General features: G+C 38.8%; 1 protein-coding gene across 5 annotated transcripts; it reads right to left on the reverse strand.

Annotated features, from left to right (window-relative positions):
* Nucleotides 1–929: 929 nt before the first annotated feature.
* LOC110985485 (CUE domain-containing protein 1-like) lies at nucleotides 930–16,706 on the reverse strand. 5 transcript variants are annotated; one of them, XM_022246535.2, is made up of 11 exons: nucleotides 16,555–16,706; nucleotides 10,605–11,129; nucleotides 9,755–9,901; nucleotides 9,362–9,517; nucleotides 8,627–8,914; nucleotides 7,825–8,011; nucleotides 7,237–7,419; nucleotides 6,827–6,899; nucleotides 6,305–6,425; nucleotides 4,973–5,118; nucleotides 930–3,580 (listed from the first exon to the last, which is right to left on the reverse strand). In XM_022246535.2, the coding sequence occupies exons 2-10, from the start codon at nucleotides 10,797–10,799 to the stop codon at nucleotides 5,023–5,025; spliced, it is 1,446 nt and encodes a 481-aa protein (XP_022102227.2). In that variant the 5' UTR covers nucleotides 10,800–11,129; nucleotides 16,555–16,706; the 3' UTR covers nucleotides 930–3,580; nucleotides 4,973–5,022. The 5 variants fall into 5 exon arrangements, with proteins under 5 accessions (XP_022102227.2, XP_022102228.2, XP_022102226.2 ...); XM_022246536.2 differs by lacking the exon at nucleotides 16,555–16,706 and adding an exon at nucleotides 13,220–13,618; XM_022246534.2 differs by lacking the exon at nucleotides 16,555–16,706 and adding an exon at nucleotides 13,175–13,618.
* Nucleotides 16,707–16,710: the final 4 nt, after the last annotated feature.

The following is a 16,710-nucleotide window of genomic DNA, read 5'->3' on the forward strand; positions in this document are numbered from 1 at the left end:
ATTTTTTTTTGTTTTAATGCAAATGTGTGAGATGGAGTGTTTTGAGCCAAAACTTGAGAGAGTGAATGCTGCTGCGTGAGTGTGAGTGCGAGTGTAGAATAAAAACAGAGGAAACATAACTGACTGAGACTACATGGAGTATTGAATTCAAGAAACTATTAATGAGAACATTCAGAATTTTAAAAACTGATCATCTTTCTGTGGTTTTTGTTTAAAAGTGTCAAATTTGGACTTGAATTTATATAGATCCCTAAACTAGAAGATGGCTTGGCAAAACTTCCTCTACTTATTTATTAAATTGGTATTTTATTACAAGGAACTACGATTCCAGTCTGGTGGAGACTTTCTTACAGAAAAAAACCCTTCTCAAAAGTTGCACATTCCTCTAGTGAAGTCATTTCCCTTTTAAGACAATGGATATCTAGACCAGATTTTTCATTAAAAAGATGCTTTCTGGCCCTATTCCCAGTCCTTTAGCAGTTAAAAATTCTAAAAAATGAAACGTATAAGGTGTAAACTCCCTGTGAACTCCCAGTTCCATCATGAAATAACGCTTGGCATTTCTTGGGAGTATGTCATTATTGGCCTCATTTCCCCTATGTATTGACTATGCATCAGGTCAATTGTACTGCTTAAGTAGCGGTTTCTTTATTAAGTAATTTATAAAGAGGAAAAAAAAACAAACGATAAAATAATTGGAAAAAAAAATAAAAAAAACCAAAAAATACAAAAATAGAAAAAAATAAAAAAATTAAAAAATATAAAAAGTATCAATGTCTCAGCTGGTCTTTTGTGTGTAGTCCAAAAGCTTTCCATTTTTCTTTTAACAGTCAGAGCATACACCCTCAAAATTGAACAAGTTTACACTATGGACCATCCTATGAATTAGAACCAATGACGTAAAAAAAAAGGAAAGCCAACGTAAGTACTCCAATGGCATATTTCAAATTTATTGGCAACTGATTGAGAAGAGTTGCTGATATAATTAATACAAATATACAGAAACTCCTAGAAATGCTATAATGGCGTAACAACAGCAGGCTTAAACAAGTACTTTTTTAGAGTATAGGTTTTCCCATTATAAAAACATTCATAGTTCAGGAAAAAATCAGACTACAATATCACACAAAATTACAAAAGAAAAAATCTCCCACTTTAAACTTCAGTGTCGAGCAATGCAGTTCTCCAAACTTAAAAAAGAGCAGGGTAACTTCAAAGAAATCAAAGCAAACATTCTAGGTGCATGTGAAATATCTTTGAATTTACTTTTAAAATGAGCAAATTTGTCAGCAATGCTAACCTCCAATTACGTTTACTATAGCCACTTTTTTTGCCTTGAGCAAATAAAAATAAAGTTCTCGCTACGGACAGACCATTCAAATTCTCCAGTAATATACAATGTAAATAATGGCTCTCAATTTAAATATGAACGTCTTCCATAATTACACGTTAAGCGCAGTAACTTTACAAAGGTGAAAGGTCAAGACAAATCCACCTAAAGAACTTGTTGGATGTTGTTGAATTACTCTGATGCTTCAAACAATACTCGGTCTCATTTTGCACTGCCAAGAATAATATGTGATCTGCTTTGTAAAAATGAGTCACACGGCTCTCCTGCCACTTTGAGTTCTACGTTTTTGAGTATTAGATTGAGGAATTTGAGCTCTTTCTTTTGACGTGTCATTAAGTTTGGTACAATGAACATGGATGTTGTGTCGATGTTAAATGTTGAGGATTCCTATTAAAAACTGTGCAAGGTTATTTCAAAGGCCTTTAACTACAAAGTGGCTCTGGAGACGTGAATCATTTTCACAGAGCGGGTCACAATTACGGAAGCATCAATAAAAGGGAGTGGCTCAGATAAACTAGAATATTTTTCAAGTGGTTGCAGGTTACTGAATTTACCGTTCAGAGTTTCAACCTTCCTGTGAAGACCTCCGTGATGTTAGAAACAAACTTGAATTCCACCATTTAATGACAATACTGTGTATCACCTTCTCGTGCTACGTTTAATTTACATCAAATACATTCAGCATTTTCTACGCAATGCTTAACGGTAACACTCTACTCCTTTCCAAGGCATGAGTTTCAAATATGGTGTCTGTGGGGCGAGTTTCTTAAGCATTACAGATAAATACCATTCCAAAACACTATACATCAGAAGAAGTTTTGGCTTGTAACCTGATTTGTCAAGCAAGGTTTTTTCATGCTCAAACAAATTGGTCACTTCAACAGCGCTATGAATTTAGCCCCTGCAGTTGAAGATATGTTTTCCCAAAATAGTACCTATTACAGCTACTACCCAATACCACAATTGTTTTTTTTTACCAAAATGTAGAAAACATGATAGTTACGAAAGGGAAAATGTCAGTGATGTGATCAAGGCACTTTCTGAGTCAAGACTTCAAAATCGTGTATTCTAATCAAGCAATACTAGTTTATAATTAGTCAAGATATATTTCTAAACTACTTGAAATGTCAAACATTTGTATTAATAACTTTTGATATGCAAATTTGTCAAAACTTCCCTTTTCCAAAATAAGTATATATTTTTGGAGCTGCTTTGTTCCTTATTGAGGTCCAACTGATTGAAGCCTACACCATGTCCATGACATTGATTCATAAAATTTACAAGAACTCTATAAAGGTTTACTTTCAAAGAATAAACACAGAATATAAATCTCTTCACTTTCACCATGTCTCAAATTCACCCTTTTCTGGAGGAGGGAGTTGCCAGTAGTAGGATGGAAGTTGACCTCCAGAAAGGAAGGCAGATAGAATATAAAAAAATCTGCAGTTCACACGAATATTAGTAACACTCTCCGTCAAAACAGACAAAAACAGAGAGAAATCTGCCTGAATACTTAGGTTGATGCAGTTTTGTTCTAAATCAAAAATGAAATAGCATTTTAAATCAAGCCACCAATACACTGGCACTTGTGTATAACCACACTGCAAATCAAAGTTGTTCACTGTCACTGTGCCGATTTCACCATTTAATACAATCAGGAGAAACCAGAATATTCCAGTTTGGAAGCGTATTCATCTAAGATCCTTTACTGTTTGGTAAACCAATAATGCTGCTTTTTACACTTCAGCCTGACCATTCACCTTCACAGCTAGAGCCCTCTATGTCACTTTCTTCTGGTACGTAAATTATACTGACCAACTGGAATAGCTCTAACTATTAACACAAATTCTTCAGCACTTGCATGACAAAAATCGATAACAAATAATTCAGTGTGTAATCTCTTTTTTAATTTGTAGAGAAATGTCCTGTTCAAGTGATATTTCCTTAAGGATAACGAGAGTGATACTTTTTTTAAAATTTAGTTTACAAATGAAGATATATTTAGCATTACAGAGAAATGATTCACACAGAAGACTTAAAATATATTACAGAAACTGCAAACAATGCCGTGGCTTGGAAAGAGGCTAGGTTAGGAGTTGAGGAATCAGACCATGTAGAAATGGCGCGCTATCAATGACAGAACCCTGCCAGACTGGTCACATGATGACCCTCTTGTGTTGCTCCCTCTGGTGAGCTGGTGAGATTCTGAAAACTTCATATCCGCTGTGGCTGTGAAGAAGAAGTGTCAATATAGAAGTTGGACTGGCATTTAACAAGATATTGCTGATTGCAAGGACCATATGCGACTCCATTGATGTACATTGTGATATGATCAATGGGTGGTTATGAGCAGTGTTGTAGTTGAGACCATCACAAGACCAGAAACAAGACCAAACACAAGACCAGACACAAGACCAGACACAAGACCATGCACAAGACCAGACACAAGTAACAGGGTGAACAATGACAAAGGAGTGCTTTTGTTGCAGTTCATTTGAATAGCTTTTGACTTGACTTTGACTTGAATTCAGACTAGAGGTCTTGTGTTGGTCTTGTGTTAGTCTTGTGTTGGTCTTGTGTTGGTCTTGTGTTGGTCTAGTTTTGGTCTTGTGTTGGTCTTGTGTTGGTCTTGTGTTGGTCTTGTGTTGGTCTTGTGTTGGTCTTGTGTTGGTCTTGTGTTGGTCTTGTGTTGGTCTTGTGTTGGTCTTGTGTTGGTCTTGTGTTGGTCTTGTGTTGGTCTTGTGTTGGTCTTGTGTTGGTCTGGACTACAACACTGGTTATGAGGAGATGAAGGTAGTGGTCAACAAGAAAGTCGCATTTTTCAAATGCAAGTTGGTTGATAGCAAATAGAACAAGCAAAAAGCAACTGAGCTACGATTTCAACTACACACATGCCCACATACAAAATGACAAATTCATCAGATCTGTCAAACTGAAAAAAAAACAACCCCTCAAAAAATTAATAAAAGTGAGTTAAAGGATACTAAATGTTCTCCGACTAATGGCCTTTGGTTTCTAAATGCTAGCTGTGGCTAATTACATCAAGCAATGAACCACATTTTGGAAGGAATATTCAACTTCTGTTGACCGTTAATGATGAAACAAATCATATAGGGAAACTGACTAGGTGCTTATGAATGATTATGAGGATGAAAAAAGAAATTGACTGGAGCAAGATTTGAACCTGCGGCCTCTGGTACACCCTACCAATGCTCTACCAACTGAGCTACCCAGCCCTATGTTGATACTCTTCCAATTTGTCAATGTCTCTGCTCTGTTAAGGATTTTGGAGTTTCAAGTGAATCGAGAAATGCTGGATTTCATCAAAGTACTCAACAAAACTGAAAACTTCTCACCATTTAAAGTTACAAAACTTGGTCTTTCTTAAGTCCAATGCCGTACTTCAATACTGGTATTTTCTCCTTTTTTTTTCATTGAAGCATCACTGTCCTACGTGTTTCTGATGATTTACATGTATATCAGCTTTCTTTTCTTTTCCTTTGAGAGGCAGATGCATCAATTGGATTTGTAAAGGGATTATATGTAATTTAGCACACTTCATTTTATTCTGAATGTTCACAACCACGAAATGCAGATGGACTACAGCATGCATATACATACACAACATGCGAGCTCATGAACACATGCAAGCTTGCTTGGGCAATCGGACATTAAGTCTCCGAGTGCAGAGCAAATTCGTTGTCCTCCTGATAGAAGATTATCGGTTCCTCCAGTTCTCGATGGCTCTTCTTTTGGCCCTTATGCTTCTGAAGTAGAGGATGTAGAGGCGGGCGAGTGAAATGGAAGAATGGTACGGGTGCAGGTGAGGGGGAGAGGGGAAATTGATCCAGGGGATAGGGTTGGGGTACAGAAGACAAGTATTTCAGTTCGGCATCTGAGGAGAATTGCATATCTGGTAAGTTTTTGAAGAGAATTATGGAAACTTTGACTCATGTTACTGCTTCCTGCTTTGATAATTGGCCCAAATTCCACACTCGACTCTCTTAATCTTCCGTTTTGATGTGACCTCCCTTTCTGGGTCTTGGCATGGCATGATGTGCATAACAATAAAAAGTAATGTCCTTGGTGCCTGGCTCATACTTCAAGTAAAACCAAGTGCATATCATTTTGATTTCGTTGAAAATGGAACATATATATTTGGATGTGGAGCTACAAAGTTCGTTACGCTGGTGCATTTGCATGAAACACGAACCACTGAACTAACATGAACCACTGAACTAGAGTAGCTGGCAATTTGGCACAAAAAGCGAACAAAATGTAGACAAAATATTATAACTGTTGATTAACCTCTTTGCGACATACAAAACAGAATGTACAGATTAATAACACTGACACAAAACTGTGGCTGTGTATGACAGCAGACAAGTAACAATTAATGGATACATTACAATAAGGGCTCATGCAAAAGTTGCCAGAGCAATGGACAGGAAAAAGAAGCAAAAATAAACAGAAACAAAGGGAAAAAGGCAGCAACGTGCAATCATACTATGCCATCAAGCTTGAGTTAACACATTGAACAACCTGATCAAATGCTGCGAGCTGAGGTCAGATATGTCCAGTTCAAGCTTTTTGTTTTTTTCAATTAAAGGGTGAATGGCCTTCTGCTTGTGGTGAAATGTAAACTGAATGGCCACTTTTGGAACCACGCTTGCCTTTTGACAAAGCTCATCGGACTCATGCATTTACATGTACCTTTCCTGTTTATCCTCAAATAAAAAGTAGAATACCATGATATGCCCATGCACAACAAAAAATGTCAGACTGCTTTTATTCCTCATGGACACGGGCACAAAAGTTTACATTAACAAGATGTGAACTACATATGATTCATAAAAGAAATGTTCACATTGTTATCGCTTTACCGAGGCTGTGATGAACACAAAGTCGATTGGGAACAATTCTTTTCACTGTCATCACTTCGAGGTCTTTTACCTGAGTGTCGCTGTAGACGTTTTCTTCCACTGTTGGCCTGGTGCCAAGTAATGCACTATCCCCACTCTCATCATAGTCGTCCAGTAGGTTCATCATGGACGATGCTGGGGCGCCCTCAATTCTGTGATGCAAAGCTCAGGAAATATCCACTCCTGAACTTCCAGAATAAAACTTGAAGCAGAGACCAGCAGAAGAATTTTACACAGGTCCTAGGTACTCATGCACATCATTCAACCGTTATTTGAAGTACAAATTTTCCACCCAAATGAATGCTTAGTGGTTCATTGATAGGGGGTCTACCCTAGTTAGTACGCCATGGATTGAGTTTGACCCTGCCATGAGTTCTAAGAAAGCACCGAGCATAAAGTGTTCAAACTATGAACCCAGCGAAGAACAAAGTTTGATTTCCCAAACCAACAAACTTGTCTTCCTACTTTCTCATATTCTGCCAAGTGTGATCTTGCAAGGAAATCAAGGGTTTAACATGTGGAGATTCAAACAGGAGCATAGGTCAAAGGATACTGTGGTCTGGATGTGGATCGTCTCTTCCGATAGTTAAACTTCTTAGCCATCTGGGCAAACTTGAACCTTGTTGCTGAAAAGAAAGAACAAAGAACATATATAACGATCAGCCTATTTTTTACATGTCAGAATTTGGGGTTAAACTCCTCCCCCCTTGTTTAGAGCCAAGAATATCTCCTAACTTGATACTTAAAAACTGATCAGCACACAATTGCTGAAAGTCTCTGTTCCAATCTTTACTCATGACATCACAAGTATTGAACAAGACTGATGAAACCTCTTATGCAAAATCTACTTCGTAAAGAATCCTTTTTGTGCACCGAGTAGCACTTTCAGAAAATCGTACTTATTAAGTTGTCATTATCACCAAAGGAGATGGCTTGTAACATAAGAACAAACAAATTGCTTACTTTTGCCCATGTGTGCCAACTTGTTCCTGAATTCCACATCATCAGCTGATGTTCCTCCCCCAGGGGGTAGGGGGCCTGTCGCACTCTGCTGGGGTGGGACAGGGGTACTTTGGACACTTGGTTGTGGAGTGGGGGCTTGCACTGCCCCTGGGGTGGTGGATGCAGCTAGGGCCTGCGTGTAATCTAAACCAAGTACAGTTGGCATCATTTTTATGACAGACATCAAGAATGGAATGATGTTCATGTTTGTAAAATGTTGAAAGTTTGGAGGAGGTGTCCAAAGTCTGTGAATTGTAACATTAGAGCATTTGTTTAGAAGCCGAAAAAATCAAATTGATCTTTGAAAATATTTTGCTTGACTAAAGCATTTTGAAAGTATTCTGAAAGTCAACACTTGCTTCAAAGGAGAAATGTACAATACGACAAGAGCTGCAAACTTGCTTGTTATCTATTGTGACCTGAACCATAAAAATATAAAAAGTTTAGAGGGTCTGACGTTTCAATCCTGGAAGAATCATTCTCTCTGGCCTCTGAGACACAGTGTTTGAATTTGATTTGAAGGAAAATACCAAAGTAGTAAAGGCCTACCTCTGTCCAGTGCTGCAATGAATTCTGGGTTGTGTTGTAACTCTCGTAGGAATTCCTCATTTTGCAATGTCAGCGCAAATCTCTCGTCTTCTAGCATTTGTTGCATCTCCACATCGTTGGCATCTGCGCTACTTTGTTGCTGGGCGTTCCTAGCCATACGCTCCTGCAGGTTCATGGATATCATCGGCTGTAGAAATCAGGAGAGAGGTATAGGGAGGGGCAGATTTATCAAGTCAACTGATACAAGATTCTTAAACATGGATGCCAAAAAGCTCATGCGCACGGTTTGTCCTGCACACTGACTCTTGTACGCTGGCCATGTGGCACCCTCGACTATTCAAGATAGGTATTGCTTTAGACTTGACCCTAGTCCTTTAGCATAGACTGATTTCATGAGACATGATAATTGAAGTGACACAACACTCACGCACATGTTAGTCAACTCGGCAAGTCACAGCGCTCGATTGGTCAAAGAGGTATTTAACGTGCATACCATCTTTGAGCGTGACATTACAGCAGTTATGACTTCTCATGCTACTCATGGAATTAGTCTTTTCTAGTCAAAAATATCCAGTTCGTAAGTGACTTTGTCATACACGCAGATGCACCAGGATTTGAAGGCTCCCATTGGACGATTGCTGAAGTCGCACGTTAACTTCCAGTTCCATGTAAACGGTGATCAATGCATATAACTCTATGTGCAGTGCATGTGCAGTGGGCGTGGTTTACACTGAAGTGACGTCACACTTATGAATCGGATAGGCGAGGAACTCTTTAAATAAATTTGTGAGTGTGCACTAACCTGGCTCCTGGATCTCTGTCGATTGCTTGTACTAACCACCCTCAGGAAATCAGACGGAAGCTCTCCTAGCAGTGGTGGGTTCCATCTTGGGTGAACACGTCGGGGGGCGGTGTAGGTAGGTAGGGTAGGAGGCACCCTTGTGGGCTCACGAGGTTCGGCCTGTCTTGGGGTGACTGTAGTCGGGGGCGGTTGTGAGGCCAAGGGCATGGGGGAAGAGGTAGACTGGGGTGGAGTGGGTGCAGGCCCCCTCTGTTGTGGAGTCGGTGGGAGCTGTCTGTTACGGATATCCTGGAATGAAAGATTTCAGAACCGGAGAGTTATGCATTGTCCATGTTTAGCCCAGATTTGGATTAGTGAAAACTGTTTAAGCAACCATCTTGGGTCCAAAATGCCAAGCTATACATACAGCACATGCTTAATGAATGTCTCAATTTAAACCAGGTAACCACTTCAGACATTAGGATCTTTGCAGCCACAATGATGTAGCCATGTTGTGTCCAATAACTACGTTACTATCGCTCAATCGGAGACTCACCAACCAAAATGCAACAACCAGGCATGCAACTTGGACTTTATTGAAAAAAAAAAATTCGAATCTTCACACGACTTTATACAGTGTTTTTCAGTTTTCAGTGGCAACGAGTGTGAAGTGAAAACCAGAAATCAGCTGATCTGAGGAATAGTTGCATGCCTGAATAACATCTACTAGAGTGAGAATGGCACATGTTGACACACCTGTGAGAAGGGGCTGTTTGGTGACGGTGGTGAGTACGGTGGTGGCTGGTCCCCATGCATGGTACTCATCATCGGGTTCACTCCGGACACTGGTGTGATGGGAATCATCCCAACTGGTGGATTGCTAAAGCTGTTGTTCATTGTATCACTGTATTTCTGTGTAACAAAAGACCGCTGACAAATAGGCATTCAAAGGAAAAATCTTCCATTCAAACACAGATAAATGGCATGTACAAATGACGGTGCAGTGCGTCTCTCATAAACCCTGCCCTCGTTAGTTCAGGCACAGATCCAATAGCCCTGAGCACATTTCAGCTTGCCCATGCTCCCCTAGGAAAAGACGTCAACTTGGAAAGCTTTCGAGGAGTTCTACGTCCACATGTATATACTTACTGGGAGTTGTGGCTCTGGCGGTCTCTGGGGTACCTCTGGCATGTCGGCAGTCAGGGTCAAGAGCTGGTCTATTGTTGCATCCACTGCACCATTGTTTGCCCGTAGTACTGTTTCTATAACGGCCCTGTCCATAGAGGGGAACATTACCTGCAGTAAAGAGTGACACCAATGACACCAATGATTAATAGACCCTCTACCTCCTCAAGAGTTCTTGCTGAGAACCCGTCGGATTTTTACAATATCTAGTGGCACATTGTGAGCCTAAATCATTTCATATCTGTTGGATTTTGAAGGATTATCATGTCTGTATGATCCAAACCAATTATTTCACAATGTACTTTGCGGCAGAGAGAAATTAATTATTTACTTATAGGTTTTGCCCTTACATCGAACTCAAACCCATGACCTTCCACACTAGTAACCAGGAGGTCATGGGTTCGAGTCCCACCTTAGTAGTCTTGTGCATTTTTTCATAAGCACTGAGTATATAGTGTCTATGAATATACATCCGTGTAAGGGCAAAATCTGTAATTAAAATTCAAACAATTCACAGCATAATCCCCATCCAACTTATAAACTTTAAGGTTCATTGGTTTCACTGAACGTGAGCTTGGCTGGTGGTAAGGGTTCTCTCTGAAACCTTGAGCAAAGTTTTTCTTTTCCTTTTACAATTGTTAAAAGCACCGGTAAGTTACATGTAAGTTCAGTTTGTGTTGAATCAGACTGATGTGCATAAGCATCACTTTGGATTTGACATTGGTAAAGAAAAGTATTGACAGTCAACTGCAAAAATGTCATTAACAGAGTTTAGCAGAGACTTGCGCCTTGCAAGTGACAATAGTGCACACACCTTGAAGTCTCCCATGGCTTGATTAAACTCCAACTGCCTAGTGGGCGGAGTCAGGGGTGGCGTCCCACCCACTGCCCCGCCCATTCCTGCATTGTTGGCCATCATTTGATCTGTTGGCACACTGTGACTGCGTTTCTTCTTGCTCTTCTTACTCTTCCCAGAAGGTGGATGCTGCATGTCAGGTGCTGTTGCCATGGCGACACAGTCTATTTGCTTATTCTCTCTCGACAAAATGCTGTTCAGTGATATGCTTTAAAGTTCTCGGTGCGATGAAATCTTTCTGACAAGCCCTTACAAAATGTAATTCAACTTGTCATATGAGAAAATACTGAACTTGTGAAAGTAAAAACCACTTAAGGAGACTACCACTGCAGAGAATGATAGCAATCTTGTTTTCAAGATTTCACACTTCACTCATTATGTGCTTGGTAAGAATCTTATGCAGTACAAGTCCATGTTTTTGCACTAGGCTTGTTGACTGAAGTTCCAATAAATCAAGGTGCTGCGTTCATTCCAGCTCTCAATCTGAAAAAAAAATCAATAAAATTAATGGAATGCACAACGATGGGTTTGTTTTAAAGTTAAGGAACTAACATATTTGATAGCAACGCAGCAAATAGTGAGGTTGATATCCAAACAGAGGATTTCTCTTTGTATTTTCTCCCAACCTACAGGCATCGCGAGGATTTTTTTCCAAGGGTTTGGAGGATGAAGTATCTTTCCTGGCCTCCCTTTTCTACCCTCCATCCAGCTTCAATGTAGTTGCTCATTTTGCTACCACATGGAAGAATGTAAGAATGAGAGTTATTTCTGCAGAGGCATGCTTTGCAAGTAGGTACTTACAGTTAACATGTATCTACAGCAACCTGATATAGTGGGAGGGGATAGTAGTTACTTCACAAAGAACTATAATTGACTCGATGGTGACTTGTTCAAATGGCTGGATAAAAAGTCATGGCCGTAGCAGTATCACATTAGACCATGGATCTACACGTACACGTTAAATGCACTCTTCAGCTAGAAGACACACTGTGTATTTTGGCGAGTCATAGGACCTGTTTGTTTCACACGGATCTGGATCTTAATTGATGATCCCAAAGCTGGTTGGCACTATCCATTCCATGGGTTCTGGTGTCAGTGAACCAACGTCAGATTACTGATTGTGATCCGGATCCACATGATATAAAGCGGGCCCATAACAGCCTATTTGTGGAAAGGCAATGGATGTCCATACGCTGACTGTACATGTACATGACAGAGTACCATCAATGTGATCTTGTGACTGGATTGGCCTGTGCTACCCCTGTCAAACAGGGACCATGTGGATGAACTGAGTAGAATAGCAAAGGAAATTTCTGAATTTATGAGATGCTCCCTGGCTGTAGACAGCAAATTACTGAAACTAATCCCTTATCAGTTATCACTAATCTGTTGCCTCTGACCTAAATACATGGAGTACAAAGCCACGTTCCAATTTATAAATATACACGTAGCACTGTGGAATGAATTATGAACTCTGAAGGTGACCTGGAATGAGACTATGGAAGGGTCACACCCTCAGGTATTACCACCTACATTGTACATGAACAAAGTAAAATTAAACAACCCCAATGAGGCAATAGAAAGCAAGACAATGCAACATACACAACTAAGGCAGATAACTTCCTCATGGTGCTTTGTTTGCATGGTTAGAAATTGCTTCCCAAACATTTTAAAGATAACACTTACATTTTCTTTCAATAAAGCAGGGCCTTACGTGTTAAGAAAACTTCTATAGTCACAGTCTGGGGTCTTTTTTTTAAGTTACTATGTTAATGATAAAAAAGAAACCAAACTCAGGAGATCATGTTTTCACAATCTACACATGTACTGGGTCTTGTAAATATTTTCCATAAAAGTACTTGGAGGACTACATAATTTGCAGAGTTAAAGTAAATATTCTGTAACAATGTCCAAAACTTAAAAAAAAAAGAAAAACAGAAAATGGTTTGAACACCCTCCAAAATCATCCTTTGGTTGAAATTTCTGGCTTCTTTAAATTCTGAATCGATACTTTCTTGCCATGCTGTGGCATACATACATGTATACAGGTACAGCATGTTCTCACTGAGTTTCAACACACCAAATTTATTATTTTACACAACTTCCTCATAAAAATATTTCCTTTGGCAGAGCTGTTTCCTGTAGGACTGAACAGCTGGCATGGCTCTTCTTACAAGGGTTGGTAGGGAGGCTAATTAAACCATGGCGCTGAGCCTGAGAATTCTGTATTTTGATGGCTGTAACCAACTCACTTACCTGTTACTCAAAGTTATTGGGATGTCATTTGTTTACTTCTCCAAATGGAATGAACAAAAAGAGATGAATGATCAATGACTACAAAAGGTATATAAATTGTTTAGGAGATTCATTGAAAAAATTAACATTAATCCAATGGAAAAAAATAAATAAATGAACTAAACCCAAACAACTAAAGTTAGTGAGCACAGACTGTGAACTAAACAGACTGAAAATTAAAATGTCACAAATTATTCTTTCACAAAATTGAACAAGACTTAAGGATTGCTTACTTATTCTGAGACCATTCACATGAACAACGAGCATGTATATTCAACTCTGTCTTTCATGATCCAAAATACAACCCGTGGTAGAGACCATGGAGGAAGGAACACAGTAAATATTGGCCGTGACTGGTACACCATGACAGCTATGTGCATGTACCAAACAGAACGTGCCCCTTTGAAGCATCCATGTACATGTACATGTAGTGAGCATACAGTACGTCACAGACGGACTCAACACACCCATGACAATAGCAATTGTTGTCTTTGTCAATGGTTACTTTTCAGTCAATGGCCCCGTGCTATGATGTCATCACGAAGGTCACAATGAGGTCAAAAATAATCTATGCCATAGTGGGAGTAAGAAGTCTCTACAAGAGGACGAAATGTAGAGAGAGTTGGGACAAACTCATTACTCATGTTTATAAATAACCCTGTCAAGGGAACTTCAACTTTACGACGATGCTACATCAGCACATGTAGTATGACGTGTACATTGCATAACTCTGGCAAAATAATCATGCTTGTTATTGTCTTTGAAATAAACAGATGGGGAGAAGAGTGGGTCTGAATTTGGATGATTTGTTGATTTCATTTCATGTGGCAAATTTAGTTTCTATACTGTGAAGCAAATTGGCAATTCAAAGGATTACTTTTTCCTTTGCCCTGGGCAGATCGACGGTTTCAACATGCACGGATAATGTGGCTTCTAAGTTGAACATTTTGCAAAGTTACTCGAGTATTGACTTTCAAAGCACAATATCTTAATGTATATGATCACAGACTGCAAATGGAGGTAACTTTCAAAATATTCATGACAACTGTTACATGTTTTCTCCATTAGAAATCACTAAAATTATTTGCTATAAACATTGCCAACCAATTTCATCAAGGTATTAGCCGAAAGCTGTTTCCCGTTTCCAGACTAATTGAATCTGTCAAAGTTACCTTAATTTGTACATTTTACTTCCACATCTTTACTTAAGCTGCAAAATAAATAAATAAGCTGAGTTTGTCTTCCAGGCAAAAGTTACGCAGCACAATGAAAACATGAATATTTTTACATTGTATTTATGTTGAAAGCGATATGCAGATTAGCATGAGAGAGAAACTATGCTGCAAAATGACATGATTTATCATAAAGGACAAATATTTGATATTAAAGTTAATATGAGTTGATTGCCAAAAGCAAATCTGTACTGGTCTCTCAACTGAATCAAGCAGATTCTATGTACATGTAAACCAGTTCATGCTGTCTGAATCTTTTCTGAGAATTTCTCTGTAAGTTTTTTTAAAGGGATAGCATCGCCAAATCATTCCACAGCTAACTGACAAAGTACTTCTAGTACATGTACACTCATAATGATGGCAGCATTTACGTAGTTGAGACCAAAATTGATCACTTCCTCTGAACAAGCAGAAAAACCTGTTCTTCTATGATTGATTGACTGTGCCAGTTTTGTCTAATTGCATGCTAGAAATGTTTAAAGGGTCCAAGGGATGTTTTCTTTATCCACACACTTCTTTGTGCACCTTAAATGTAAATTTATTCTCTTTTTCAATGTATAAAATCTGTTCAGCATCCTTTCAGGGCAAAGAGCATGCTGAAAGTGCACTTTATACATTTAAAACCGTCTTTGCTTTAGTAGACAACAAAGGGCACTCTTCCGTGACATTATCCAAGGAAAGATGCTTTTATGTTCAAATTGGCTACCAAACATTTCTGACAATGAGTTGTTTGATCGGCTCACTGCATACAATGTACATGTACTACCACAACAATAAATAATTGACAAAAAGAGTAACAAAGGACAGCAAAGTATTAACAGTTTGAGCAGAGTTTTGCCCACAAATCAAAAACAACATTGCAGCTCTCTCCCAGTTTTGCTCATAACATGAAAATAAGCACTGAAATACCTTGTAAAATAAATTCTTATGGCAAATAACAGATTGCCTGATACCATGATTGCCTAATAAAATGGGTCTATCAACTGTACCTCCAATCTATTGTCGATGGACCCTAATGTGGCACGACCCCTGACATGGTGCACTTTCATTTTTTGTTTCTCGTGTCGTAATGGAGCAATATTTTTAGCTCAATTTTTAAATAGTGCAACTTCATCAAACTCCTAATATTCCGATTTGTAAATCTTTATTTTACGTACCTGCTACAAAGTTCAGATGAAATTTAATTTTCGCCCGATTTTTTTGCGACGTGCAAAATGAACTCTTTTAAAATGTACCCCAAAATAGGCAAAGAATTTTCTGACAAACATGTGGATGGATATTTACATTGAAGTATTGATGCTTTACAAGAATTTATCAACTTCAAAGGATTTTATATATGTTTACATGTACGTGGGATTTTATGGAGATTTTTTAATGTGCGCCTAGTCAACTGTCAAGGAACACTCCGCTGAATTTGAGCCCAATTTCCTGATGCCGACACATTTGATTTCAAACAAAATTTCATGACACTGAAATAATTCAAAAAGGCTCAACACCACCATCAAGGTAAAAGCACAAGTTTTGTAAGTTTTTAACCAAATGAGTTCCAAGTTTCTCAAGAAAGAGGTTTGGCTACATTGTGTGAGGAAAGTCAAGTGAACATCCAAGTGCACCATATTAGGGGACTCTACTAATTAATATACATAATTTGACATGAATTTTACTAAGACGTGTTCTGCTTCCCTTACCATTGAACTGTTGCGCGCAGAACAATACTTGTTCACAATAATTGTTAGGAAATGTTTGTGACTGTAAACATGGTAAATACAACTGAAACAAAGTAAATCTTACACAAATTTATTGTACTCCATTCTGAGTTGATTTGCCTTTGACTGAAATCCATTCAAAGGGGAGTAAAATAGATTACGCTGGAGTCAAGATTGCGCTGAATAGTGTAAATCTGTTAAAAACTAGTATTAGAACAAGATGGAATACGACACGTGTACAGGGGGTAATGTAATAAAAAAATTGAAAAGGAATAAACAAAATGTCCCTAGTTACAACTCATGCTAATTTCAGTCCATCCGATCATGCATGCATAGATGAATTTATCGTGTTCATCGACAAACATTATCCATGTGATGTCGATCATAAAATACAGGCCAAGGGCCTATCTATCAAACCAGTAACAAGGCCAAACATGACACAGTTTTGTAACTCAACCAAGAGAACACTTCGCGCCGCATTCAGTTACTGCATAAAACTGCCAAAATTTTCCCAAAACAATCTTTGGTTTAGTTTGGATTAGGGCCTGAGGCTAGGTTTATAAAACTAACGCTAAATGTTAAAAGACGATCCTGACATAAAGTGATCTATTATTCGTGATCTTAACTCACGCATTTGGCAGCCTACGCAGAAAAAATGCTCTGAGTGAAACTTACATGATTACTGATTCTGCGAGACGGAACCTCAAAACGGTGCTGAAAATTCCTGGAAATCCGACCGTCGAACGTCCTGTTTGGGATCCGGGAAAATTGTGTCAATTTCATCATCATCAACATTCGTAGCATTCTCCAGTTCTAGTAAGTATACCACCC

The sequence above is a fragment of the Acanthaster planci genome, linkage group LG09 (genome assembly GCF_054643075.1).
Source record: "Acanthaster planci isolate LZ-2023a linkage group LG09, COTS_SCS, whole genome shotgun sequence".
In the NCBI taxonomy this organism is placed as follows: Eukaryota; Metazoa; Echinodermata; class Asteroidea; order Valvatida; family Acanthasteridae; genus Acanthaster; species Acanthaster planci.

Bases quoted from the DNA above. Each gene is read 5' to 3' on its own strand.
- LOC110985485 (XM_022246535.2), bottom strand. From the start codon at position 10,799: ATGGCAACAGCACCTGACATGCAGCATCCACCTTCTGGGAAGAGTAAG. The intron at 9,518-9,754 runs GTAAGTATATAC...TTTGTTACACAG, and splicing joins CGCCAGAGCCACAACTCCCA to AAATACAGTGATACAATGAA. The intron at 6,900-7,236 runs GTAAGCAATTTG...CTTTCTTTTCAG, and splicing joins GTTGGCACACATGGGCAAAA to CAACAAGGTTCAAGTTTGCC.